General features: G+C 46.2%; 1 protein-coding gene across 2 annotated transcripts in view; it reads right to left on the minus strand.

Moving 5' to 3' along the window:
- Window positions 1-6,548: 6,548 nt before the first annotated feature.
- SLAMF1 (signaling lymphocytic activation molecule family member 1) overlaps window positions 6,549-26,916 on the minus strand; it is a 40,518-nt gene continuing 20,150 nt past the window's right edge. The window contains exons 4-7 of one of the 2 annotated variants that reach the window (XM_008700682.2): window positions 22,020-22,118; window positions 17,742-17,815; window positions 10,449-10,541; window positions 6,549-6,771 (exon numbers count right to left, since the gene is read on the minus strand). In XM_008700682.2, coding sequence (XP_008698904.1) covers window positions 6,649-6,771; window positions 10,449-10,541; window positions 17,742-17,815; window positions 22,020-22,118 — 389 coding nt within the window. In that variant the 3' untranslated portion in view covers window positions 6,549-6,648. Of the gene's footprint in view, window positions 9,071-10,448; window positions 10,542-17,741; window positions 17,816-22,019; window positions 22,119-26,916 lie in introns of both variants that reach the window. The other variant, XM_008700683.2, reaches the window with a different exon arrangement.

A 26,916-nucleotide genomic window follows, 5' to 3' on the forward strand; every position in this document is an offset into this window, starting at 1 on the left:
TACATCTAAAGTTATGCACATCCAATTACATAATGATAAAGGGGTCGATCTGACAAAAGGATGTAACATTTGTAAATATTTATAAACCCAACATAGGAGCACGCAAATATATAAAGCAAATATGAATAGACCTAAAGGGAGAAACTGACAGCAAGGCAATAATAGCAGGGAACTCTAATGCCCCATTTACATCAATGCATAGATCACCCAGACAGAAAATGATAAGGAGACATCAGCCATAAATGACCCATTAGACCAAATGGACTTAACAGATATGTACACAGACCATTCCATCCCAAAACAACAGAACATACATTCTTACCAAGTATACATGGAACATTTTCCAGAATAGGTCATATGTTAGGTCACAAAACAAGTCTTCATACATTAAAGAGAATTGAATTCATATCAAGCATCTTTTCTGACCATAATGGTATGAAACTAGAAATTACACAAAGAAAACTGGAAAATTCTCAAATATGTGGAGATTAAACAACATGCTACTGAATAATTAAGGGGTCAAAGAAGAAATAAAAAATTTTAAGGAATCTTGCAATGAATTAAAATGGAACTAGGACATACCAAAATTTGTGGGATGAAGCAAAAGCAGTCCTAAGAGGGAAGTTCACAGCAATAAATGCCCGCCTCAAGAAAGCAAATAACTTTCCCCCACAAGGAACTAGAAAAGGGAGAACAAGTGATGCCCAAAGTTAGTGGAAGGAAGGAGCCAATAAAGGCTAGAGAAGAAATAAAGGAAATGAAAAAGGATGAAAAGAAAATAGAGAAGAAGGTCAATGAAGCAAAGAGCTGCTCTTTGAAAAGATAAACAATTGAAAGACTGTCACCAATAAAAAAAGAGAGAGGTCAAATACGTAAAATCAGAAATAAACCTCCACATATACGGTCACATCATTTATAACAAAAGAGCCAAGAATCTACAGTGGGGAAAGGACAGGCTCTTCAATAAGTGGTGCTGAGAAAACGGAATATTCACGTGCAAAAAGTGAAACAGAATTACACCACAGACAGACTAACTCAAAATAGATGAAAGACTTGACTATAAGACCTGAAACCACAAGACCCCCAGAAGAAAACATAGGCAGTGAGCTTCTTGACATAAGCCTTGGTGATGACTTTTTAATCTGGCACCAAAATCAAAAGCAACGAAAGCAAAAACAAACGGGACTACATTACACTAAAAAGCTTCTGCGCAGCAAAGGAAACCATCAGCAAAACGCAAGAGCAACCTACTGAATGGAGAAAATATTCGCAAATTATATATCCGATAAGGTGCTAATATCCAAAATATAAAAAGAACTCCTACAACTCTGTAGCAAAAAAAAAAAAAAAAAATCCAATTAAAAAATGGGCAGAAGTTCTGAATGGATGTTTTTCTAAAGAAGACGTACAGATGGCCAACAGGTACGTGAAAAGATGCTCAACATCATTAGCCATTAGGGAAATCAAATTAGAACCACAATGAGGTACTTCTACACATCCTTTCGAATGGGTAAAATTAAAAAGACTCACCGGCCTGTTCATTTTATGTGTCAACTTGACTGAGCCATCGGATACCCAGATAGCTGGTAAAACATTATTTCTGAGTGTGATGTGAGGGTGTTTCTAGAAGAGGTTAGCCTTTGAATTGGTGCACTGAGTAAAGCAGGGGAAGGTTGAATCGGCTCTCTGTTGCCTGACTGCCCGGGCTGAGACATCGGTCTTCGCCCTTGGCCTGGGGATCGCACCGTCAGTGCACCTGTTCTCAGACCTCCGGACTCTGACTCACACCACCAGCCTCCTGGGTTCTCCAGCTTGCAGGCAGCAGCTTGTAGGACTTTTCAGCCTCCATCAACATCATGAGCCTGTTCCTTATAATAAACCTCATTCTCTGATTGGTTCTGTTTCTCGGGAGAAACCTGACTCCCTGTTCCAAATGTTGGCAAGGACGGGGAGGAACTGGAGCTCTCACACACCGCTGGTGGATATGTACCTAAAACGGTTGCTGTAGACCGAATGTTTGTGTCCCCCTAAAATTCATATGTTGAAACCTAACCCTCCATGTAATGTATCAGGCGATGGGGGCTTTGGAAGGTGATTTGATCATGAGAATGGAGTCTTCTGGGGTGGGATTAATGCCCTTATGAAAAAGGCTGCAGAGAGCGTCCTTCTCCTTTCACATGGGAAAACAGCACCAAGACAGCCCTCTACAAACCAGGACCTGGGTCGTCCTGGCACCGCATCTGCTGGCACCATGACCTTGCACTTTCTGACCTCCACACCCATGAGAGAGAAACTTCTGTTGTTCATAAGCCACCTACATGCAGGATTTACTCATAGCAGCCTGAATGGACGAAGACACGATTACAAGCCCTTTAGAAACCGGTGGCAATTTCTTAACAAGTTTAACTTCACCTATCACATAATTCAGCTCTTCTACTTCGAGGCATTTACTAGAAAGAAATGACAGGCTGTGTCCCTACAAAGACTTGTACACGAATGTTCGTTGCGGCTTTATCCGTAACAGCCAAAAACTGGAAACAACCCAAATGCCAATCAGCAGGTGAATGGATGAGAAATTGTGTGACGTTGATACAAGAGAATACTTAGCAGCAAAACATCGGTGCACACGCCAACATGGAGAATCGTAGTGTATCACGCCTAGTGAAAGAAGCCAGACACGAAGTCTACTCTCAGTTCCAGTTACAAAAATATTTTAGAAAATGTACTCTTCTCTATAGGGACGGAGAGCACATCAGTAGTTACCTGGTTGGGGGACAGGCGGGACTGGTGGGTAGGATCACAAAAGACACAAAATAACTTTTGGCAGTGATGGGTGTGCTCATTATTTTGAGTAATGTTTTGTGGTGTGTACATATGTAAAAATACACATATACACGTGTTTAAGCAATTTAAGCATATTTGGAGGCTCCTACACCTGTTTTCTTGAGTAGAGAGCACTTTGGGAACCAGAAACTCAATTTACACTGTGTTCAATTTTTGCGGCAAGTATGCAGATGGACTGAATATCCCCAAACGTCAGACTCGCAGTATTACCGCTAGACATTTTCTATAGCTATTGTCACCTTTCCTTGGAAAATGGTAGATGGTGTGTCATCTACTGATTCCTAGTCCTTGAGCTCCTATCAAGTCGTCGATACACCTGATGTCATCCAGCCTCCAACATAATTCCTAAATGTTCTTTTTACAGCAGCTCTGCAATAAGCCCATCGTAGTGTGTGGTTTGAGCGAGAGCGTGCGGATGACAAAAGGTACCCGCAATCTGCTTAAAGGATGGAGTGATCATAAAACTTTCAGGCTCCTAACAGCATAGCGTTTACATTCATGAAGCCAAAATTCCTTGAAATACAACTAGAATTTGTCAGAAGGATGGCCATGTTTCTTTTGATTCAATTTGACCTGGCCATTGGACATTTTCATGATGGTGCCCATGGGCCAGCTCACTGTAGTGTGTCCTTCTAATTTCTTCTTGGTGGAGCGTTACATCCACGAACAGGTCAGCCAGAAGCCACTTTTTCTATTGCCTCGTTCTTTCTCTGGCCAATATGTCATAATGCCTTAATAGACTGGCCTACACCTGGAAACCAATCGGTTCTGTTAGTGCCTACACATTACCTTTTAAGAAACATACACAAATCTATATTTTTCTATCAGTAATAAAAATTAATTAGTATTGATATCCCTGCCTCCTAACAAAATGAATTAGCGTTTCTCTCTCAGTGAGCTGGAATGATCTCCACATTCTGAACTTTATGGGTCAATTCCTTGTTCTCCTCTTCCTAGAATAATCACATAATTTATTATCCAAACCAAAGGATGTTTCAGATTTAAAAGGGCGCTTAGCGAATTAATACTATTTTATTTTTTGAAATATGAATATATGGGAAGACAAGTTGGTTTTTATTATAATTGATGAGACTGTAGGATACAGGTGAGGTTCAGCGGGGTGGAGTCTGGAGCCGACGACCAAGAAAGAATTCTTCAGACGTCTTTGGTGCAAAATGGTGGTTTATTAAAGCGGGGGGACGGGACCCGTGGGCAGAAAGAGCTGCGGCCCCGGGTTGTGAGGGGTGGCTGATTATATACCATGGGGTTGGGGGAGGTAAGGGAAAAAGGGAGGTTGAGAAAATGCTTTCATATGTTAAAGACGACTCAAAGGATACTGGAGCCCTTGCCATTGTAAGGTAAAGGTTGTTTCCCCGTCTAGTAAGGCATTAACATGAAGATAGTAGGGAACTTCCTGGAGGCTGCAGATTTTAAGGACATTTAATTGTATCTACATATCCTTCTGGAAGCTAGTTTATTGATAGAAATGCTTTGTTCCTGCAATCGCTAGGACATTTGTAAACTGAGGGAGACTCAAGTCTTGCAGGATTGTGGTCTCTATAGGTTAACTATTTCTTTTCCCTTCAGGGCAGCCAGGAGTGCCTGAGGAATGTCACCTACATCCCATGGGGGGGGGGGGTTGCCGGGTGTCAGTTTCTGCTTTGTCCTCAGCTTGCCTTCTGTTCCCTCATCAATAATGGTGAACTGGAAAAATAATTTCATAAAAATATTTTCAAAAAATTATGTCTACAAATAGACATAAATTTGTTTAAAAACTAGACATAATTTTAATGAAAATTAAAACAACTGGGCTAGATCACATACCTGACCGGCCAAGAAAATCGGCTGATATCAAGGGCTATCGAGGAATGGCGAAAGGAGGAGCTCTAATGTACTGTCAGCAGGAATATAAATTTTGCAGAACAATGGCATACCTTTACAAAGTTGAATATTTGCATAAACATTTGCATAAATCATGCCTCTTTTTTTTTTTTCCCCTTTCTTCTTCCTATTCTCAGGTCGGAAGTGTGACTGCCGTAAAAGTAAACCTGATACCTTGGTTCGTTTTTTTTTTTTTTTTTTTTTTTTTTTTAATTCTGAGCTGCAGTGTCCTATGTTTGGCTGGAAATTTCTACTTCATTTCCATTGTTACTTCAAACTTTTTACGTAAACTAAGCGCGCTCTCCTGACTCCTGAAGTCGGAGTGTGGTGCACGTCCCATGTGCTTCCCGAACATCTTTTCTTCCCCTGCTCAGGGGACGACACGTTCTGGTTGGCCCGGCCACTGCCCCATTGTGATAACTACTAACAGGAGCTCCTTCTTTTCACGTGGGTCCCGGTAGACCACGTGGGTGTCTCCCAATCCTGATGCTGCCATCACCGTCTGAGCTCTTTGTGATGAGGTGCAGGTGAGGTTCAGTGGGGTGGGGTCCGGAGCCGACGACCAAGAAAGAATTCTTGAGGCGTCTTTGGTGCAAAATGGTGGTTTATTAAAGCGCGGGGACAGGACCCGTGGGCAGAAAGAGCTGCTGCCCCGGGGTTGTGGGGAATGGCCTATTTTATACCCTCAAGTGGGGAGGGGGCTAGGGATAGCGTAAGTCTCTAAGGAATTTTGGAAGCAAGGTCTCCGGGACCTTGAGGGGGCTAGCTACTGTTGGGAAAGGGTCACTTATTACCATCTAATAAAACCTGAGTCATGAGACCCTTCAGATGTATATCGGTGGGCCATATGCTTGGGGATGATTGCCAATACGTATCTTGGGGGGTTAGAGATAAAGGAAGTTTCCAAAGGAATTTTTATGCATTAAAGTAGACTAACAGGATCTTGGTGGAGGGCAGGGGGTCAGTCCAAGACTGCCTTTGGCCCTTAGCAAAGTATTAACATGGAGGCCGCTGAGTTCCTAGAGGAATGTCACCATGCCTGTTTCAAGGACTTGTCAATGGGCTGTAGGTAGTAAGGACTGTTCCTTTGTCCTTTAGAGGAGCCAGGAGTGCCTGAGGAATGTTGCATACATCCCATGGGGGGGGGGTTGCAGGGTGTCAGCTTCTGCTTTGTCCTCAGCTTGCCTTCCTATTCCCTCATCACTTGCGTCTCCCACTAGACAACGGGCTCTAGCACTTAGTAGGAACTTAACAACTTTGTTGGATGAGTGAAATGTTGGGTACAATTAGGAGTCTTCTGTGGCAGAAACTTACAGCAACGAGCCTGGACCAGAGTCGGCCCGCAATGCACACTGGGCTTCCTTATCTCTGGGGGAGGGGTCGACGCTCCCCCCAGCTGTCCGCGGTGTGCACGGACGCCACCGCTTCAGTGGGTCTGCGACTAAGCCCTGCTCCTATAGACAGGGAGGCGGACTGGGTGGTGCGGGCGTCGGGTGGACGGTGCTGCCACATCTCCCTCTTGTGACTGCTGCGGGGAACTTGTCACAAAATCCTTCCTGGCTGTCAGGGCAGCCCTTGGGTGGGTGCCTCTGAAGATGTCCCCCCAGATGCCCTTTGGGTTGACATAGGGTTTGGGCATCAGTATTTTTTGAAAGCTACCCGGGCGACTCTACTATTTATGTCACCTTGGGAATATTGGCAGGCCTGGGCCCATACAGCTCTCTTCTCTGGGGGAGGGTGGCTCCTGACCTTGGTGACTGGGGGGCCCACACTGCTGTCATGAATCTTCCCAGTAACACAACACAAAAGGGCAAATTCCTTGATGGACTGTCCGAATTTTATTCATTTCCAGGAGGTAGAAACAAAAACCCAGGAGACGTAACTGACTGTCATGAGTGGTTCTGGAGGCCGCCTGCGCGCCGCTCACCGGCCACGTCGGGGGCTCTGAGCAGAGTGGGTGTCCTCGAGAGGCTTGGGACTACACCTGGTGGCACTTCGGAGCACCAGCCCCTTAAAACCGAGAAGGGTCGGTTCCTCTTGAGTTCTCTAGAATTCAGACACGCTCAGTCAAAAGAAAACATTAGAAAAGAAACGCGGGGAAACTGGGCTCTGGAGTATCAGTTTCATTTTTCAGGCCTGAGGAAAAGGAAGGCTCTAGTCCCACCAGCCGAGCCTCGGGGGAAGGTGTGAGCGGAGGGCTGTGGGCTTTCCCGCTTGAACCCGGAGCCTGATGGTGCAGAGCCAGGCCTCAAATGTCACTTGAAGGGCAGCCTGGAAGTCCGCAAGACACCGCCGTCCTCCTCAGTGAGGCCCGGAGCCTCGGCCAGGGAACTTTGAGGGGGGAGCTGCTTCGCCTCCCCTTTCTCTCCTTCCTTCCGTCGGGCAGAATTCGGCCACGGGAAAAGCCCCCGTGTTGAGAACTGAGCTGTTGGCACAATCTGCGTTGCGCTGAGGGACTGAGGGCTCATAACCCCGGGGTTTACGAATCCTTGACAGTAGCTTCCTCAGGTTCTGAGAACAGACAGCGAAGGAGCCTGCGCGAATCCCAGGCTGGTGTAGGGAACTTTTTTTTTTTTTTGGCCTGCTCAGCATTGAATCTCACTTGCCTGTGTCTGCGGAATTCCCTAAGTCGTAAGACTCAGAACTCACCAACCACTATGAAAGTGGAACAAGTCAGACATTCAACTCCCAGCCTCCCTCGGAGGCAGAACATGGTTGTGTGACCTAGCAGTGGCCACTCAGTCCCAGGCTCTGAATTAGAAACTGCAATGGAAGAGCAGGAAGGACGCTGGGCGGGTCACTTGGGTGCAGACAGCACGCCAGCGACACCGAGTTTCCAAGTCCGGTGGAGGCAGGGCGGGGGGTCGGGGTCTAGCTCCAGGAAGGCGACAGCGGCCCAGCTGGTCCCCAGCACCCTTGCGCTGGGAAGTCGGTGCCCTCGTCATACAGTGGTGAGAGGGCTGCTGATTTTCCGAACCGGGGTTCACCAAGGTCTTCCAAGAACATACTTAACCAATTTAAGTGAGAGCTTCAATTAAAGCGGGCCTGCCTGAGAGCAGAGAATGGGAAGAAAATAGGACTTTGCTGAAAGAGGCCCTTTCTGTCTGCAGCCTGCAATTTAAGTCGTTCAGCATGCAATTATCTGATGCTGTTGGGTTACAATATGCTAATTTTCTACGTCAGGATGCATTTAGTGTGAGAAGGGGGTGCAGGTGCCTGGTAAAGACCCGGATGACGTGAGGCCACGGATGTCAACGGGTTCACAACACGGTGGGAGCATTTTAGCTGAGACTGCGCAGGCGTTGTTCAATGGAGTAAACAGAGAAGCGGGGGTTTGAGGATCATTGTGAGAAGTGAAAGATCAGCCTGGGACAAGTTCTGATTATGCCGCGTTCCTCTGTCACGCTGCCACCAAACACTTGTCACGTTTCTTTAAACCTAATGCCATCTGCACGGAATACGTTTACGTATTCTTATACTTAAATATTACATCTATAAGTATATATATGTTATATAATATTAAACTTAAATACTCTATAATTTTTTAACAATTTTAGGTGATTTTCCTTCCATTATTCAAAGCTCAGAGACTTGACAGTCATGTTGTCAGTTTATTGACCCTTCAGCTTCTGGATTTTCCAAATAAAATACTGACTCTATTAGCTTCTTTCATAGACTAGTCTCAGAGTGCTCCACATATAAAAAGGAGTTCACCCTTCACTGTCCGGCCAGAGAGAGAAAGGCAGACCCAGAGCCTTGATCGGTCTGTGTGAGCAGGTCTGTGCGGAGCAGGGCCGGCTCCCAGCACCAAGCACAGGCAGCCAAGATGTACCATGTTCCAGACGTCGCGGCTGGTGGTCAGCTGTCTGAGAGAGGTACTGGATGTCCCGACTTCCTGCCTTTGGCTCTTACTGTCCAGTCCCAGCAAGGAGCAAGACACCTGCGGGTCTGGGCTCCCTGGGCCCACGTGACCATGTCCGTCTGCTACACCACAGAGCTGGAAAGCTGTCCCTATAGCTCTCTCTTCCAGGCCTGGGCTCTGAGGGGCAGCCTGAGTGCTTGGATAGCTCAGTCCCTTGTCCATTTGGGTCCGAGGAGCGGGCTGAGTGCTGGGAAAGCTCAGTCCCTTGTCTACCCCACAGGTGGCTGTGGAAGAAGCGTCACCGAGGAGTTGATCTGAGAAGAGGACAGATGTGCAGGGTGTCACGGGGAGCTTGGGACCTGGAGCCAAGTTCAGTGTTTTTTGTGGTCCCTCCATATTCCTTCAGAAAGTCCCTTCACTGAGTCCGTGGTGTCAGCTCTCTGGAAGTGTCACGCTGGCATAGACTGTGATGGAATTTGGTTCCTGGCAACAAAACAGAAATCTGTGAGCAGAGGCACCAGCTTCACAGGCTACAGATGGAAACCGTGCTCCTTAGTAAAAGGAAAGAGTCTCCAATATCGGGTGGAGCAGTGACTTGCTGGGAGCGGCACCCCAGGGCTCCAGCTCCCTTCCAGGTGTTGCACCCATCACCAGCGGGGAGACCCGGGACATGCCTCTCTTTGCTCTCTGCCCTGACCTTGCCTTGTAAGGAAAACCATTTGCTTTGCCATTGGGCATGGGGCACAGTTGGGAAAGCCAAGAGAACTCCGATTGAGCTTCAGAAAGGGCTAGTGAGACCCAAAGAGAGAAGGGAAGGATTGCAGCAGAGAGGGAGGAAAGAGAAACAGGACCGCAGGCAAAGATATCTTCTAGACAGGGTCGATTCAAGAGTCAAAGAAAGGGAGGAATGGAGGAATTCAGGAGGTTCTTTCTGTAAAATGTGAAGTACAACAGACTTTTTGATGAAGAAAGTGTCACTAAAAATCTGCGTTATTTCTTAAAGCTTTTAAAAGTCAGATTCATGTGTTTCCTTCCCCAGGGGATAAGACAGTGTTCTGAGACTAGACCTCCAGGTGCAGACGGGGCTTCCTCCCAGGCATTTCCAGGGGTCTGTCCAGTAAGAGCTCTGAGGCAGAGGGCTCAATGTAGGCATTTCTGTGGCCTTTGGATCCTCAATTAGCCCCTAAAATGCTTTATTTAATAGAATCCCCCCTGGAGCCAAGATTTCAGCCCAGAATTTCTTTCTGTTGCTTCAGGAGAAGGGATAATTCCTGCGGAGTAAGCTGAATCCATGCTGATCTTGCAGTGGGGGTAGATGGCGGGGCTCGGTCTGGGCTGCGCACCGTGTCCTCTCCCGGGCTCGTGCCGGGCGCAGCCCCACTGCTAGACACTCGGATGCAGTCGGGCTGGATGGAGCCCCCTCACGAGCCTTTCTACAAAGCTGTCCTGTGATTTGATTATGCAGCTGGACTCAGGAGCTCTTGGACTCGAGATGCAAATCCCAAAAGTGAACACGCTCTGGGACCACTTGGGGACGTTGTTTTTTAATGTACAGAATCCTTGTAGAAAGCTCTGGGAATCTTTATTTTTAGAAATACGCCTGCTGATTGTGATGTGGTTTTTGGACGGCTCTCGAAGAAACACTAGCGAATAGAGAGAGCGCTGGGTCCCCATGTGAGCAGCCAGGAGGCGTCTCCCGGAAGTCCCGCAGCCAAGGCCATGGAGGGTCCTTGTGACCCACTTGCTAGGGCCTGCCTTCTCCACTTCAGGACGGTTCTATTTCAGCTCTACCCAGGTCCCACCATTCCCCTCCTCCACCCCTTCCCTCCCCGCAGAGAGGAGGCTCAGAGAGGTGCCTCACCTGGACAGGCTCGGGGACAGGTTCTGTGGCAGCAACGTAAATGGTGGTGCAGGGGTCCTGAGCTGGCAGGGGACCAGGTGTCTTGTGAACAGACTGCAAGAGAAGCAAAGAAAGAGGAAATCAGCTGAGCAGAGTTGTTTCCATCCGATTCTCCCCATGGAGAAGCACAAGATCCAGAAGGTTTGAGTTAGCGAGCCCCTCAGAGTCAACTGGTCCAGCCTCCTTCCCAGGTGGAAATGCTCTTGCAAATTCCCCAGAATTCAATTCTCAAGGCTTTGCTTGGCCTCGCCGGTGGCATCGTGGAGCTCACAGCCTCGAGAGGCAGCCTGCTGCACCATGAGCCCTTCCCAGATGGGGTAAGTCTTCCTCGTGCTGAGCCAGAACTTGGGGGGCTGTCACCAGAGCAGTTGCAGGGAATGGGATCTTCCTGACATTTGTCTCTCTCCCGTCACCTACAACACACCGGGTTCCTCCTATCCCACACTGCTGTTCCTGCTATTCCTGACTCTGACAGGGTTTCCTGTGACTGCTCGTTCCTGCCCAAGTACTGACCTTAACAATAAGCATACGTATCTAGGTGTTCACAGTGTTTTCCACGGGTGCCCCATTTGTCTCATGTCAACTCTGCGCGTTAAATCCCGTCGTTACGTTTCACAGATGGAGGAGCTAAGGCTCCAAAAGACTTACTACTTTCCTATGTGCGTGTGTAAGAAATATCAAAGCCAGGAGTCCCACGAGGCCGCTCAGCTCTTCCCAGCATGCTATTCTTCTTTGGCTACCCCAGCTTATAATGACCTCTCCTCTACCTAAATTCCCAGATGCTTAAAGTCTAATTCATACATGATGGCACTTAACTGTACGATATTTAAAGCACTCTGATATATTTACATGTTGTATTTTCAAACAGGCTAATTATTCCTATATTTCTTCCCATTCCCCACAAAAGTAGTGCTGGGCACGTTTTTAAAAAATCCATTGATGTTACTTTAAACGACTTACAATCCATAAAACCAGGACGAGGTCGGTGCCGGGGTAAAGTAATACCACACCCCCATAAAATAGAGGTCAGAAGACTTATGCTAGGGATGTCATCCTTTCAACAGGTTTCAGGGGCACTGGTCTGGCATATGGCTACTCCCCACTTCTCCTGGGTGTAGAGCAAGACTAGAACTAAACATGGGCTTTATTTTTTTATTTTTTATTTTCTTTTTTAAGATTTTATTTATTCATTTGACAGAGAGAGAGAGACAGCCAGAGAGAGGGAACACAAGCAGGGGGAGTGGGAGAGGAAGAAGCAGGCTCCCAGCAGAGGAGCCTGACGTGGGGCTCAATCCCGGAACACCAGGATCACGCCCTGAGCCGAAGGCAGACGCTTAACGACTGAGCCACCCAGGCGCCCCTAAACATGGGCTTTAATGTGAGAAAGCTCAGAATCTTGTCCTCTGATGGACGAGGTAAGGAATGGAAAAAGTTTACAGGAGGAAAGAAGATTCAAAGTGGGATATGATCTTTCTCTTTATATATTTGATGGACTGTCATGTAGAAAAGGAATTAGATTTCTTCTGTAGAGTCCTTCAGGTTTAAGCCAAGACTGGAATTTGGAGGAAACGTTTTGGTTCAATATAGTGAAGATCTTTCTAATACTGAGAGATGCTCAAATGTGGAATGGATTGCCTTGGGAGGCAAGGAGTTCCCCGTTACCAGAAGCGCCTGGGGTGGACCAGGGCTTCTCATACGTGAATGTGCATATGTGTTACCTGGGTGTCTTGTTAGAAGGCTGGTTCTATTTCAGAAGACCTGAGGTTCTGCATTTCTAATAAGGTCCCGGGTGATGCTGTCGCTGCTTGTTGATAGACTATATCTTAGTAAAAAGGAGCTAGCAACGCTTTGGAAGTAATGATGAAAAGAAAACTCAAGCAGTAATTGAGTGATTCAAATAGATGACTTTCAAGATCCCATACAACTCATAGATATTATATTTTGGAGAAAAAATGAATTTAAGGAAGAATTACTTGCAATAATGAGCTAGATGAAGAGAATGTGAAATAATTTAATTAGGAGACCTTTATCCACCCCACCTGTCTTCCTGTCTGCGAGGACTTTGGTGTGAGCTGACTTATGGGCACGGGGAAGAAGTTAGTAACTTATGCTTTTAATGTGTAGTTAAGAAGTTTTGGAAAGGAGGAAAAAGTATAAAGGAAACCACCTGTAAGTCTTTCTACTGCAACACAACATGGTTAGCACGTTGTTGGGTTTCCCTTCAGGATTTTAACCCGGATTTAGGGAATTCTCTTAAACACCGTTGTAATAACTTAGGACCTTTTTGTACCCCCATGTCTTCAATTACGGCACGAGTCCAGCATGACTTACAAGGAACTCCAGGGGTGTTATTCTCACACATTCTTTGTGATCAGTGTCCCCCAGAGTTGTACAAGGCAGCAGTCCTGATAAGACCTACGAGAGTTCCCTAGCAGACAGCAAATGTGTGTTACATAATTCTCCATTACCTAGTCTTTATAAAGGTATCATATCACCGTTATGAATGAGAACAAAGGAAATATTAACATTTAATCACTGTCCACATTATTAGTCTTTATATGATATCATATGACATTGCAACTATGAACAAAGGAAACCGTGAAGACAGTGGTAGGCGTAAATGCGTATTGATGTGTAAAACAATAACAGTTATGTCTCCTACATGTAAAACGTACATGAAATTAAAATAATGGCCCAAAAAGGCACATAAGTCAGAAGGTGAGGTAACAGGGAAGATGAAGTATTGTCCAGGAAGAGAATAAATATTAGACTTTGGTGAGTCAAGGATGCATTTTATAATTTCTAGGTTAGCAACTAAAAAACAGGAAAAAAAGTTGCTTAATTACTAAAAGGGAAAAGAACGGGATAATAAAAATATAATTTAAAAGATTCCACCCTCAGAAGAACCTCTGACTCAGATAGCTTCACCCATGAATCTTACCCAATATTTAAGGGAAAAATAACATCAATCCTGCCCAAACGAAATAAACCCTATAATGGGTTGAACTGTGACCCCCCTCCAAAAAGATAGATCCCTCCAGAATCTCTCAACGTGACTTTATTTGGAAAAGGGTCTTTGCAGATGTAATTAAGGTAAGGATTTCAAACTCAGGTCAAGCTGGATTAAATCCAACGATGAGCGCGTCCTTGTAAGAGACAGGAAAGGAGAAGACCCAGGGACACAGAGAGAAGAAATGTATGTGGAGGTGGAGGCAGAAGTTCTAAAGCTTCAAGCCAACCAATGTCAGAGAGCGCCTGGAGCCACCAGAAGCTGGGAGAGGTAAAGCAACCTTTTCAGAGGGAGCATGGCCCTGCCCACACCTCCATCTTGGACTTCTGGCCTCCACAACTGTTAGAGAAGGACTTTGTAGCTCTAAGTCTCTGTGTCTACAGACGTTTGTTACAGCTGCGCTAGGACATGAACATGCCCTCCTGCTAATTTGGTGAGGTTAGCATAATCTTGGTATCAAGACCTCACCGGGGCATTATAAGCCAGGAACATTGTAGGCCGGTTCCACTCGGAAACCTAAACAGGACATCAACAGCATCTTCTCAGCAAAATACGAATAAAATAAAACCCAGCAATATTAAAACAGACCAGACTACATGGCTTCTATTCCAGGAATGCAAATGCGATGTAGTCTTTGTAGATCAGTATGGTTCAGGTAAATAAAAAAGATCAATATAAGAAAATCCATAAGATCATATCAACAGATGCAGGGAGAGCGTTGATAAAATTCAACTTCAATTCCTTAGCAAACCAGGAATAGAAGAGAACGTTCTCAACCAGATGAAAAGGCAGCTATAAAAACCTTCAGCAAAAACCATATTTAATATGGCCAGATGTTGAAAGTTTCCCTTTTGAATTTGGAACCATCCAAGGACGCCTCTTTCAACACTTCCATTCAACACTGGGTAGGGTGTCTCAGCCAGTAAAACAGGAAGAGAAGTTATGTGATTGGAACATGAAGAAATATACTGTAATCTTTTTTACAGATGATACAATTGTGTGCAGAGAAAATCCAAGTCATCTATAGATAAATGACTAGAATTTATAAGTGGGTTTAGCGATGTTGCAAATAGAAGGTTAAAGTACAAAAGATAAGTATTTCTACATATCGATAATATATAGAAACGAAAATCTTTTAAAAAGATAATGTTGATGATACTATTCCAAAATCTCAAATGCTCAGATACCAAGTAATAAATTATGGTGGACAAGTCCTCTTATGCAAAAAACTGTAAGACATCGTTTAAAGAAGACCTACGTGAAGGAAAGGATGTATTATTTTGTGAATGGAAAGACTCAGTACTGTAAGTATGTATGGTCTCCTCAAAGGGATCAGTGCAGTTCGGATTAAAATTCCAGCAGGATGTTTAGGTAGAACTTCACAAACTGAATGTAAAATATATATATTGAAAATGCAAATGACTGAAAATGGCCAAGAACGCTTGAAGAAGTAGAAGAACAAATGAGAAGACCTTTTAGCAGATATCAAACTTACAATGAATCTGTAATCTATAACGAATTTGTAAAGACCGCACGGCACAGGCACAAGCATAAGCCAACAGGAAAGGGAGCAGGAGAGAGAGCCAAACAACGGATCCTCACGTATACGGACCCTTGGTTTGTGATGAAGCCACCTTCTCTGGCAGGGGCAAGGGCGATCTTTTCAATATATGGTCGATAGGACATCCATTTGGAGAAAAATGAAACCTGACCCATCTCACACTCAACTCCAAAAGTCATTTTCAGGTACATAACAGATGTAAATGTGAAAGATAAACCACACAGCTTTTAGAAAATGATAAGATATCTTCATTACCCAGGAGTAGAGAAAGATTTCTTAAACAGGACACAAAAATTGTTATCTATAAAGGAAGAGATTACTGAATTGCTATACAGAGTTAATTAAGAACCTTTCTTTATCAGGTGTCACTGAGAAATTGCAAAGGCGAACCACAGAAGGGGTGAAGGTATTTGCGAAAATGTAACTGCTAAAAAATTTAAATTTTTTTTAAATTATAAAATAAAATGTAAGTGCCAAAAAGCTAAAAGTATCTAAAGAACTTGTACTCATCATTTAAAAAAGCCAGAAATTCAAAGGAAGATGGGCAAGAGATTTACCAGGCTCTTTAAGAGAGAGGACAGTAATATGACCAATAAACATAAGAAGCATTGTCCAACTTCCTTAATAACTAGGGGAATGCAAAATACAACTATAAAAAGACACATTCAACAGAATGACTAAAATTAAAAAGGCTGGTAACACCTAGTTTTGATTAGAATGTGTAGCTGGCCTAAAAGTAAATGGGTGCCCTCACTTTGAAAAGCAGTTTGGCCTTAGCTAGCCAATTTGAGGATATGCATACTGTATGAATCAGCAATTCTACTTCTAGGTACATACCCAACAAAAATAGGTACACGTGTCTACCAAGAGACACACATGTCAATGTTCACAGTTGGAATTTTTGTAATAGTCTCAAACTGGAAATAACCCAAATGTCCATCAATAGTCAACTAGATAAATGAATTCTAGTATATTCATGCACTGCTATTCTATAAAGCAATGGAAATGAATGTATTATATCCAAGCATAAAGACGTATGAATCTCATGAAAGTAATATGGGGGGGGGAACAGACCCAAGAGGAAAAATACTGTAGAATCCCATTTTTGTCAAGTTAGAGAGAGAGTACACACTAAAATATAAGTCAGGATAGTGATATCTTTGGTGAGAAGAGAGAGAACAGAGATGAAGGGAGGTCTTGTGGGGGTTGTTGGCAATCTTCTGTTCCTCGATCTGGGTGGTAGTTATATGGTATTAGAGCATTCAATACTGAAAGGTGTAATTTCTCAAATAGATCTGTAGATTCAATGCAATCCTAATAGGATTTGCCCCCTTTTCTGATACTTGAGATTTTATATATATATATATATATATATATATTTCTGATTCTGAAATGTATACAAAAGTACAAAGGGACAAGACTACTGTTGAAGTTGAAAACTGTTGGAGAAAAATAAGTGGGAACATTTGCTTTACTAGATAACACGATAGGGTAATTCATTGAGGTGACATTTATACTTTGTGCACTTCTGGTATATATGTCATAGTTTACAGTAAAAAGAGCAGCATCAGACAGTAGATAGGGAAGGCACCCTGCTAAAGTTGAAACTGGTTATCTAAATGTGTAAATGCAAGGGCGGGGGCTGCTCTCGGGACTCTCCTGTATTTAAATGGAGCCGGGTTCTCAGCCGTGGTGATGGCCTATGTATTACACCCTCCAAGCCACTAGGGGGCAGCAGAAATAAGCGCTTTGTCCTAGAGTCCATCCCTGGTTACCAGAAACGCCTTTATTCTCATCTGGTGCAATTTTCCAAGGTGCTAATCAGAATTTGCTTCCTCTGAATGGCCAGATTCTGGCCTGTACATCACCTAGAATTGCCTTCATGTCTGAAGAACTAGAATGTCTTACCATCTAACCATATTCCTTTAGCCTCCCTCTTACTCCTAATATACCTATCAACTTCATCATGACTAGTTTTTCTTTTTTTTTTTTTTTAAGATTGTATTTATTTATTTGACAGAGAGAGAGACAGCCAGCGAGAGAGGGAACACAAGCAGGGGGAGTGGGAGAGGAAGAAGCAGGCTCCCGGTGGGGCAGGGAGCCCGATGCGGGGCTCGATCCCAGGACTCTGGGATCACGCCCTGAGCCAAAGGCAGATGCTGAACGACTGAGCCACCCAGGCGCCCCATCATGACTAGTTTTTCATCCCTCTCCCTCAGTCCAACTGCCCTCCATCAAGTTTTGTCTTCTTTCGCCTCCAGCCTATGTATCACTTTCCATCTACGAAGCCAAAATCCTCAAGATCCTCCTTCCCTGTCTCCACGGCACTTTGCAAACTCCTACACTTGGATCAGACCAGCACATCATACAACAGCCTTTCTGAACCTTCCCTCTGTACTCAAGCCTGCACCCTTGTCCCTAGAGAGGGGAGAGTGTGGTAACAGGGAATCACAGACCCTTGGAACCGGGGCTGGAGGAGTCATGAGTCATGTGTTTCTTGCTTCCTCATTTTTCCCTTATGAAGACACGGATGACCAGGAGATTACCCAGTGTTTTCCATTATTTCAAATAATAAATAGTCCCATTTGAGACGAAGTTTAATGCCTTTTGCAAGATGGACTGACCAGGAACCCCGTGGGAAACATGACAGGTTGACCCCAGACAAAGAAAATACAGAACTTACACCTGATTTCTGGACTTGGGCGTAAATAGTAAGGCTTTTTGCTTCCATGGTTGGCTGGTAATGATTTGCTTTACCTGGGGAAAAGAAACCACAGTGGTTACTCCTGTCTGGACTGCACAATCTGCTCATCCCGGTCTGGTCTCTACCCCCCACCGCATACCCGCTGTCCCCAGGAGTCCCAAAGGAACGAACGCCAAGTCCCAGCCTCCCCCGACATGCGTCACATGACTTTAGGTTAGTTACTCCATCTCTCTATTTCTATTTCTCTATCCGTGAAATGGGACGGAAGTACCTGCCCCCCAAGGATGTTGTGATGATCACAGATATTATCTGTAAAGTGTTTAGAACAGTGCCGGGCACGTGGTAAATTCCCAGTATGTGTTACATGCAATCGGAATGCCATTCTGTTATTTTAATCTCTATTGTTTAATGTGCATATCTGGTCTCCTAATAGGATTCTAAGTTCTCCAAGGACAGGACTCATTACCCTTTTGTACTCTCCCACTGGTCGTAAGTCGCTTCCCTCAGCTTTCTCACCACTCTGTTTCTGGGGCACTTGATGCGTGGTTAGGGGAAGGGGTATAAGACGGATGATCCCCTGGGACTGATTGGAAACTAAGGTGACAGTGTCATTCTGACACCCACCATCCAGCAACTTTGCTCAGAGCCAGAGTCTCTGGAATTTAATCCGTCGCAGAACATTTTCATGTTTAACCAGTTTTTCATTTTTTTTTCTTTTTAAATTATAGAAACAATTCACTCTTGTTACAAAAATTAAAATTCTATAAGGTAAAAAGTGTGTCCCTCCTCCCCCCTTAACCAATGCAGTTTCATTCCCAGAAGCAATCGCTTTTAAGTTTGACGTATATCCTTCCAGACCTGCTCTGTGCAAATATGGGAACGTGCAGTGTCCGCAGGCTGATGTGGTAGCCGCAAGCCACGGGGGCTACTGAGCACTTCAGCTATGGCTAATGCAACTGAGAAACTGAGTTCTAAATTGTATTTAATTCTAATTAATGTGAATTGAAGCAGCCACATGTGACGAGTGACTATCATATTAGACAGTGCGGGTCTGGACATTTGCTATACAGATATTTTTTATGCAACGGGGCCGTTCTCTCCACCCTTCTCCGTAACTGGACCTCTTCGCTTACGCGTGTTGAGGACGCACTCTCTGCTAGTGCAGTAGGCCCATCTCATTCTTTCTAATGCTTCCTGGTGTTCTTTACACGCATGACGCCGCGGTGAGAAGCTGGAGGAAGAGTCCCTGACTAAAGCACGGAAGCTAATTTGGGGACTACTGCAAACTCCAGGGGGAGGCAGTGGAGGCTTGACCCAGAGGAAACCACACAGGGTCTTTAGAGTGGACTTGTTTTAACATCAAGCAGTTTATTTTCTTAAAAAACCTAGAGCGCGTCTCTGAGGGAATAACAGCGCCGAGGAGAGGTACGCTCTTATTTGGAAGAGGAAGGCTGAGTATGTACATATGTGGTGAAAGTACTGGAATGTGTTGCACGTGGGTATGGTCCTTGGGGTGGAAATGATGCGCAGCCCTTGGGGAAGCTCAAAGAATCCAAAGAATGTCCATGCGTGACGTTCTTGTGTGGGGGTGGGCATGGGGGGCCTGGTGGGTCCAACTTGACTTTGTGGCCAGGATCGATCCTGGCTGCCGAGTGTGCACGCGTGCGTGTGCGTGTGCATGGGTGGAATGGAGAAGAGGGGTGGGAGCGATGGAGGAAATATCAGAGGGGGTGCGGGTTAGGTCTGTGAAATCGATGCTCTCGGTTAAAATCTGGGAGTGTTGGCAAAGTTAGCCACACCTGCCCTGCATTGTCCTCAGGCTGTAGGGCGACAGAGTAGAGGACAGACCCCGGTCCTCAGGGACTGTGACTTTCAGGTCAGCTCCGGCTGAAACTTAGGATCGCGGGGACAGTCGGAAATGCTCAGACAGACGGAAGAAGAGGGGCTGAACGTTGCTTCCGAGAAAACCAGTGGATCGCAGTCGTTCAGTCGCGTCTTTTCCTTCCCAGGGTCAGAGCATGTTTCGGGGGTCAGCTCCTCTCGGCTCAAAGTCATGAGGCCAAGGGCCGAACGAGAAAGTTTGTGGCCTTCGGATTAGGGTATCTATGTTCTAGCCTTTATTAGCTGAGTGGCATTGGACAAAACCCGTCATCCAGCGGACCTCTTATCATAACTATAAAATGAAGACATAGACTGCCGAGTGTCCTTTTCAACTGTGTCCTGAAGCACAAAGTTGTCCTTTGTTAGCAGGACTTCATGTACTTAGATCTGCTCTAAGGACTATTCCCGGATGCTCCTAGTGCCGCCCCCTGCTGGCCATAGGACTTAAACGTTGATGTGTTAATTCACTCCATTAAAAGATCTGTCTGTGTATGTGTCCATCCATCCGTCCATCCACCCATCCTGCACCCGTCCATGATCCACCGTCTAACCACGGATGCCACTGTATTTGGTACTTTCTCCGTGTGGACTCGTGGATCCCCACAACGAAACCGTGCGGTACATAATATCATCCCTGTTTTGCAGACAAGAGCTCCTTTATTTAGTCAGAGCTTGTCAGTGGCAAAGTCTGCATTTGAATGTAAGTTTGTCTGATGCCAGACCCTCTGTTTTTAGCCAGTATATTCTGGATGTGAAACTGCCCAAGAAACCACGTGAAAACCTTCGGAGCCAGGCAGCCCTTTGCAGGTGACGGCATTAGAAGGCGCCCACAGACTCTCCTGAGCAAAGCCTTGCAGACGGCACAGCAATTAATACAGGTTTTCCCACAGGTTTGAGGCGAGACTTTCATGTTCCTGGCTTACAAGGAACACAGGGCGGCTGGACACGAGGGTGGATATGTGCGCTGAGGAGGGTGACAGGGACTTGGGGGGGGCATTACTCCCTTCAGAGCACAACCATGCGCTGAGCAGAATGTGGTTGAGGAAAGAATGTGAGTTAGGATCCTGGCGCCCAGCCCCGCTAGGCTGGCGTGGCTGTGTTCATCTCCCTTTTCTCCCTCCTGGTATCTCACTGTTTCCTTATTATCCAAGCCAAATGTGGGTGCCCTGCCCCACCCCCTTGGGCTCTCATCACGGTTTCTGTCTGAATCACCCTGCCCCCACCGCTCCCCAGCTAACTCTCATTTGGAGGAAATGAGATGAAAGTAGGTGGCTGTGCTGTGATCTAGCCGTTCTTATACAAGTGAACCCAGCTCTGAGTGCTGTGGTAAGGGCTTTTTTGAGAAGGTTACACGTGAGAACGCTGATCTACTTGAGATTAAGATCCCATCAGCTTGGTGGCGTGCGGATCAAGCCCTGTCCTCACCACGGGGAGGCCAGCCCAGGGACCGGTCAGGGTCTGGGGGCAGGACCTTCTGACTTCGGTGTAGGTGGGTGACGAAAGTGTGGCCGAGCACACCGCCCTGTGACGTGGAATCAGGGGACACCTTGGAGGAGAGGCCAGGAGACACATCCTCTAGGCACTTCAAGGGAATAACTGGGCCTTACTGGCTACCCAGGGTGACCTTCCGTGCTGTTTGGTTTGGCCTTAGGCCATCTCACAACTTGTACAGTTTCCCAAGATGAGTCAGAATTTGTGCAAAAATCTTAGTAAAGAGCGTTCCCTCTGCTGTGGGTCTTCCCAGTGACACGTGGGCCTTTCCAGTGGCACGTGGCCTGGTTGTTGGGAGACATACAGTTCTGGTTCTCTCGTCAGCTGGCTGGGTGAACTTGCACAAGTCACATGGCTTCTCTGTGCCTCTGTTACCCCATTGCTAAGTCATGTAGAAACAACTAGCTTACTATTCTCAGACGGAGATTGCAAGAATAAAGAGAGATTGTAGAAAGATTTCAACCCTTGGATGAAAACATCTTATTCTACCACCCTTTTTTGGGTCCGTAATTATAACTTTTCTTGAATGAGATCCAAGAGTGCCCTGGATTCTGCGTCTAGTGAACATTGTCAAGTCTGTTGTCTGGTCCCCTTCAGCATCCTCTCCGCCAGCGCTGGTCACCCTGAACGTGAACCATCTGTGTCATGTCTCCCACGTTCAACCCCTGTGGCTCATCCCTCTTTCCATCCCCATGGCCTAATGAGGGATCAAGACATACTGAATTAGACTGAATTGAGCAAGGTCCCAAGATAGGTGTATTTAGTGTTAGTGCAAAGTGCTTTGGGCAGAAAGCCACAGTGATGCCAGCTAATACTTGCCTGTGCAGAGAGGTTCCCTGCTTACCACAGAGTCTGATATGAATCTCTTTATTGTCAGACACCTACCTCTTCTTCTCAACAGCAGTATTACCACTTCGAGAATCAAGATGACACCAACGATGGCCCCTGAGAACAGCCCAGCATACAGTCCCCATGGTCTTGATTCTGAAAAAAAAAAGTCAAAGGGCAATCTCAACAGTACTGTAAGTTTGAAAACATCCTTCACGGAAGTGGGGAGACCAAGCCCCGTGTTCTCTGTCTATATTCTCTCTCAGGGGACACATCCATTCTGATGGTTTCAGACAGCAGCTGCAGACCACTGACGATTTCCTACCTCTTCTCTTATTCTAATTTCTCTCACCATACTTGACTTTCCTAATTTCCTATGGAAATGTCCTAACTTCCATAAGTTAGATTTTTCTTTTTCTTTCTTTTTTTTTTCAAGATTTTATTTATCATCAAAGAGAAAGAGAGATCGCACAAGCAGGGGCAACAACAGGCAGAGGGAGAAGCAGGCTTTCCGATGAGCAGGGAGCCCGATGCGGGACTTGATGCCAGGACCCTGCGATCATGACCTGAGCCAAAGGCAGATGCTCAACCAACCGAGCCATCCAGGTGTCCCCGTAAGGATTTTTCTATTCAAATGCTTGATTTGCACCTGCATGACTACGTATCCAAAATCAGACTTCTCTTTGTCTGTCCCAAGTCAACATCTCTTGCCCGTTTCCCTGGTTTTAAGTCTCTGAGGCGTCCTGCATCCATTTTGGTAAAGAGAACATGCCAGTTCCACCTGCTGTCCCCATACTCCCACACCAGGCTCATGTGATGCTGGGAGGAAGAACTACCGACTTTTGTTCTTTAAAAATAAACACAATAGTGCTATTATTGTCTTCCCATGCAAATAGCTGTGTTGAACGCAGTGACCCTGAACGGAAAGAAAAGCGTGTATGTTTCCCTCTCAGGGATTCCAGTGCTTAAGGCAAGTCCTGGAGTAGCAGGCAGCCAGGCTCAAAGTCTCAGAGCCACTTTTTTTTTTTTTTTTTTTTTTTTTTTTTTTTTGCTTTCTCTCTTATACTCACTTCACCAACTCCTTCCTAGCCAGGAGCAGTACCCTGGAAAACAGCGATGACACCTAATGCCCCAGCAAACAAGACATTCCGCTTACTAAGATAATAAGACTACCATGGAGCATCGTCCGTGGCCCAGGGTTTATTTTTAGTGCATTGTGTGTACGAATGGGTTTAATCCTTACAACAATCCTTCTCCCACAATCCAACAATCATTACTCCCGTTTTGTGCGTAAGGAAGCCGGCGTGGAGATCTTCACCTCCTAGAGCTTGGTCTAGGGGTAGAAACGTGGCTGAATGCTGAAGACAGACTTTTGTGGAGAGTCAGAGAGGCTTATGGGCTTGGCGTGAGTTACCTCAGGGTAATAAACAGAGGGGTCAACCTGAAGCACCAGGATTCTAAGTAACAGCATGAAGCCTCTAGATACAGTTGACCCTTGAATGACATGGGGGTTAAGGGTACTGGCCCCCCAACACAGTTGAAAACCATATACAACTTTTCATTCCCCCAAAGCTTAACTGCTAATAACCTACTGTTAGCCAGAAACCTTCCTGATCACATAAACAGTTGGTTAACACATATTTCGTGTGTTCTATGTATTATACACAGTATTCTTACAATAAAGTCGGCTAGAGAAAAGAAGATGTTAAGAAAGCCATAAGGAAGAGAAGATACATTTCCATTACTGTGCTGTGTCTGTTAAAAATCTGCGTGTAAGTGGACCTGCCCAGTTCAAACCTGTGTGTTCAAGGGTCCGCTAGAGGATGGTAGCAGGTGTTAACATTAATGCATCAGGAGGGCTTATAAGGATGCTTACGAAATCTGCCTGCTTGTTGGTGAACTTGGGGTGGATTTTTGGGGGCGAAGCTGAGAGGAATAGGTGGGTTACGGAGGAATAGAGTCCTTGCAAGCACAATTCAGACGTTCACAGGGTTGACCAAAGCTACAGGCTAACGTCAGTGAATTGATAAAAGGCATCCCACCGAGTTCCAGGTGGGCCCTCAGCCTGAGAGCTAGCCAGAGGTTGCCTCCTGGGTTTGAAAAGATTCTTCCTTTTTCTTCCTAGTTCTTTTACTCAACAAGTCATCCCAAGGAATCTTACCGAACTAGCTTTGTGAACATCTTGATGCTAGCTTCCCAGCCCCAAGTGAAACATGCTTGAACCCTGCCAGATACCAACTTCGGCAGACAGTCACGCCATATGACCTGATCAAAAAGCAGGGGGGCAAGCAGAGAGCTGTAGTAAGACTCCTGAATTTGTATAAAGCCCAAGATTTGAACATGGAGACACCACAGCTGCCGGAGCTGTGCTGCAAGTGGGCCCACTCTGAACGGCCTGTGGTCACTGAGACCCCTCCTCGCAGGCGGGCCGTGCGTGTGTGTGTGTGTGTGTGTGTGTGCGTGTGTGTCTGAGACAGCACCAGAGAAACCTCGAGTCCTCAGGGCTTACGCCGCCAACATCAGGGATGCATGGAGAACTATCTCAATCCCAAGACGAGAAGCCGAGACAGCAGCCACACACCACCGTGTTCTGTCAGCCCGTGGAACTGACCCAGCCAATTGTTAACAGTCGCTGTTTTGACACTGTTTCCTCTTCCTTCTTCCCTCACCTATGTGGGGACCTTCTAAAACAACGGTTCGTTTAAGAACAAAGACTCCAACCATTTCAATCCTTTTAAAAGGTAGTATTTCATTGGAGATACAAATAAAGGAAAGCCAACGAACTGGGGCGTGCCTCTGAACTCCACAGTAGCAGACGACAAAACTGCACTGGGGACACCTGCCGAGCGAGCCTTTCTCCTGTCGCCAGGCGCCCGCTGCTCTGCTGTTCACCTACTTGCATGAACTAAGCATGGCTGCTCCCCGGCCCTCTCCGTCCTTTCCAGGGAGCCGGGAGGATGGAAGCCATCTGCTACCCTTGTCCTAGAGCGTAAATACCCAGCTTCTGCCAGTCCAGCCGGATCTGAGAGGCAAGCTGGCCTTTGTCCTGAGACATATTTCATAAGCCCTCATTTTTCTCCTAGTCTTTGGGTACAAAGTACATGAGTCTGTTCCAGGATGTAAGTGACAGGTCCACAGAGGTTTCTCATTGTTAAAGGAGCTACTGCGCTATCTTACCCAACCCACTAATTTTGTGTGGAGGAAACTGAGATTCAGAGGTGTCCCCAGAGTCGCAGAGAAGCTGATGGCAGAGCTGGGCAGGATGAGAACTGTAGACTTGACATTCTGTGTTTTCGCCTATGGCCATGGGCCCCCACAAGGAAAGCCCTGGGAGGTGCCCCCGCCATCAACATCCTCCCTCCAACACCTGCCTGTTCTTGTCCCCTGTGCTGTGCCCCCTCCCCTGCCTCCCTCTGCACCTTCAGCTGCCGACCAGGCCTGCTCGATGCTGACCCCAGGCCCATCTTATCCCCTCTGTGTCAGTGTCCCTGACCATGCCAACTCCCATTCTTCCCTCTCCCTGGGACTCTGCGGCTCCTTGGTTTACATCATGTGTCTTAGAACCCGAGTTGTGACGCTACCGTTGCTCTGCAGACCATTTTCAGCGCAGGTCGTTGAACCAGACAAGTGGATTCAGATTCTGGACCTCCACTTAGCTCTGCGACCTCAGACAGACTGCTCATAACCTCTGGGGCCTCAGTCTCCTTGATTGCAAAATGAGCATGACAATATTTAGTTCACAGAGTCTTTCTAGCGAGCCAAGGAAATAATTACGGGCAGTGCCCAGAGCAATGCCTGGGGCACGAACGTGGTGCAGAAATGCCAGCTCCTTCCACCAGCCTAACTCCCCCACCTAGCTGCCAGCCTCTCCGAGGCCACCTCTTTACCTCTTCTGTGGGTGTCTTAGGACTTGGCACACAGTAGGTCCTCAGTAAATTCCTGTTGCTTGGTTGGAAGGACAGAAGATAGGTTTGCTCTCACATCCAGAGAAGTCCCTTTGCTGGTGCTCACACTCCAGCCCCACCCTGTTGTTTGCTTATGACTTAGTTTCCCTACCTGGCGGGTCCAAGTGGTCTTGCACTGGGCGCTCATCTATTTGGTACTATTACCTAGGGATACACATGTTCATATGAAAACTAAATATCGGGAACTCTATGCCCTTAGCAATTTGGATAAATATGGACAAACGCTGCTTTTATGGCTTGTTGGAGTCAGGCTGCCCATGATTCTTGCAATTTCTGGTGAGAACTTCCTCATGGTCCTCCACGTCTCTGCTCGTGTGGTTTGGCTTGCTGTGGTCTGGGCTCCCTGGGGGCAAGGCTCAGTGCCTTCGTCAGTTCCACACAAAAAAGCCAAAAGCTCACACCAAGAATTTTGTGGACGTGAATCCTCTACTGAAGCGTTGAAAGGTCACAGGGAGTTGATTCCATCGTGAACCAGGCAGCTGTCCACCATCTGCCAGGCTCAGACCCTCTTTTTCTCTTCCTAGATCTGCACAAACCACTTCTGTCCCCCTTCTCATACAGAATCATCTAACCCACAGCTGCATTCTTTGGGGGAGGGTCTCACCTTCTGCCCTCTAACATTTAAATTAAGGTACCCAGTTCCTTAATGCTTTCTTTGCACTGCTCCCCACCTGATACAATGTAGGGTTAGGGGGCACTGAATGAGCACTTGAAAAAGGAAGGTTAATTAAATTAGAAGCTATACAACAAAGCTGGGGGACACTGTCCTGTATCCTTTGGTTAAGAACGATCACAGCGCTGAATGTAAGAAGGTCTCAGAAGGAATGCAGGGTCACTTCTGAATGGCTCAAAGCAGGAATGGAAGGGAATGAGCGATGACCTACTTAGCATATGCTTCACGATAATGTAATGGGACCAGGAAGAGAGGGTGTGCCTGTGCCGTCAGCACCACCTGTGTTCCCATTTTCAAACCACCGTTTCCTGTGACC

The sequence above is a fragment of the Ursus maritimus genome, unplaced genomic scaffold (genome assembly GCF_017311325.1).
Source record: "Ursus maritimus isolate PB19 unplaced genomic scaffold, ASM1731132v1 scaffold_2, whole genome shotgun sequence".
Classification (NCBI taxonomy): Eukaryota; Metazoa; Chordata; class Mammalia; order Carnivora; family Ursidae; genus Ursus; species Ursus maritimus.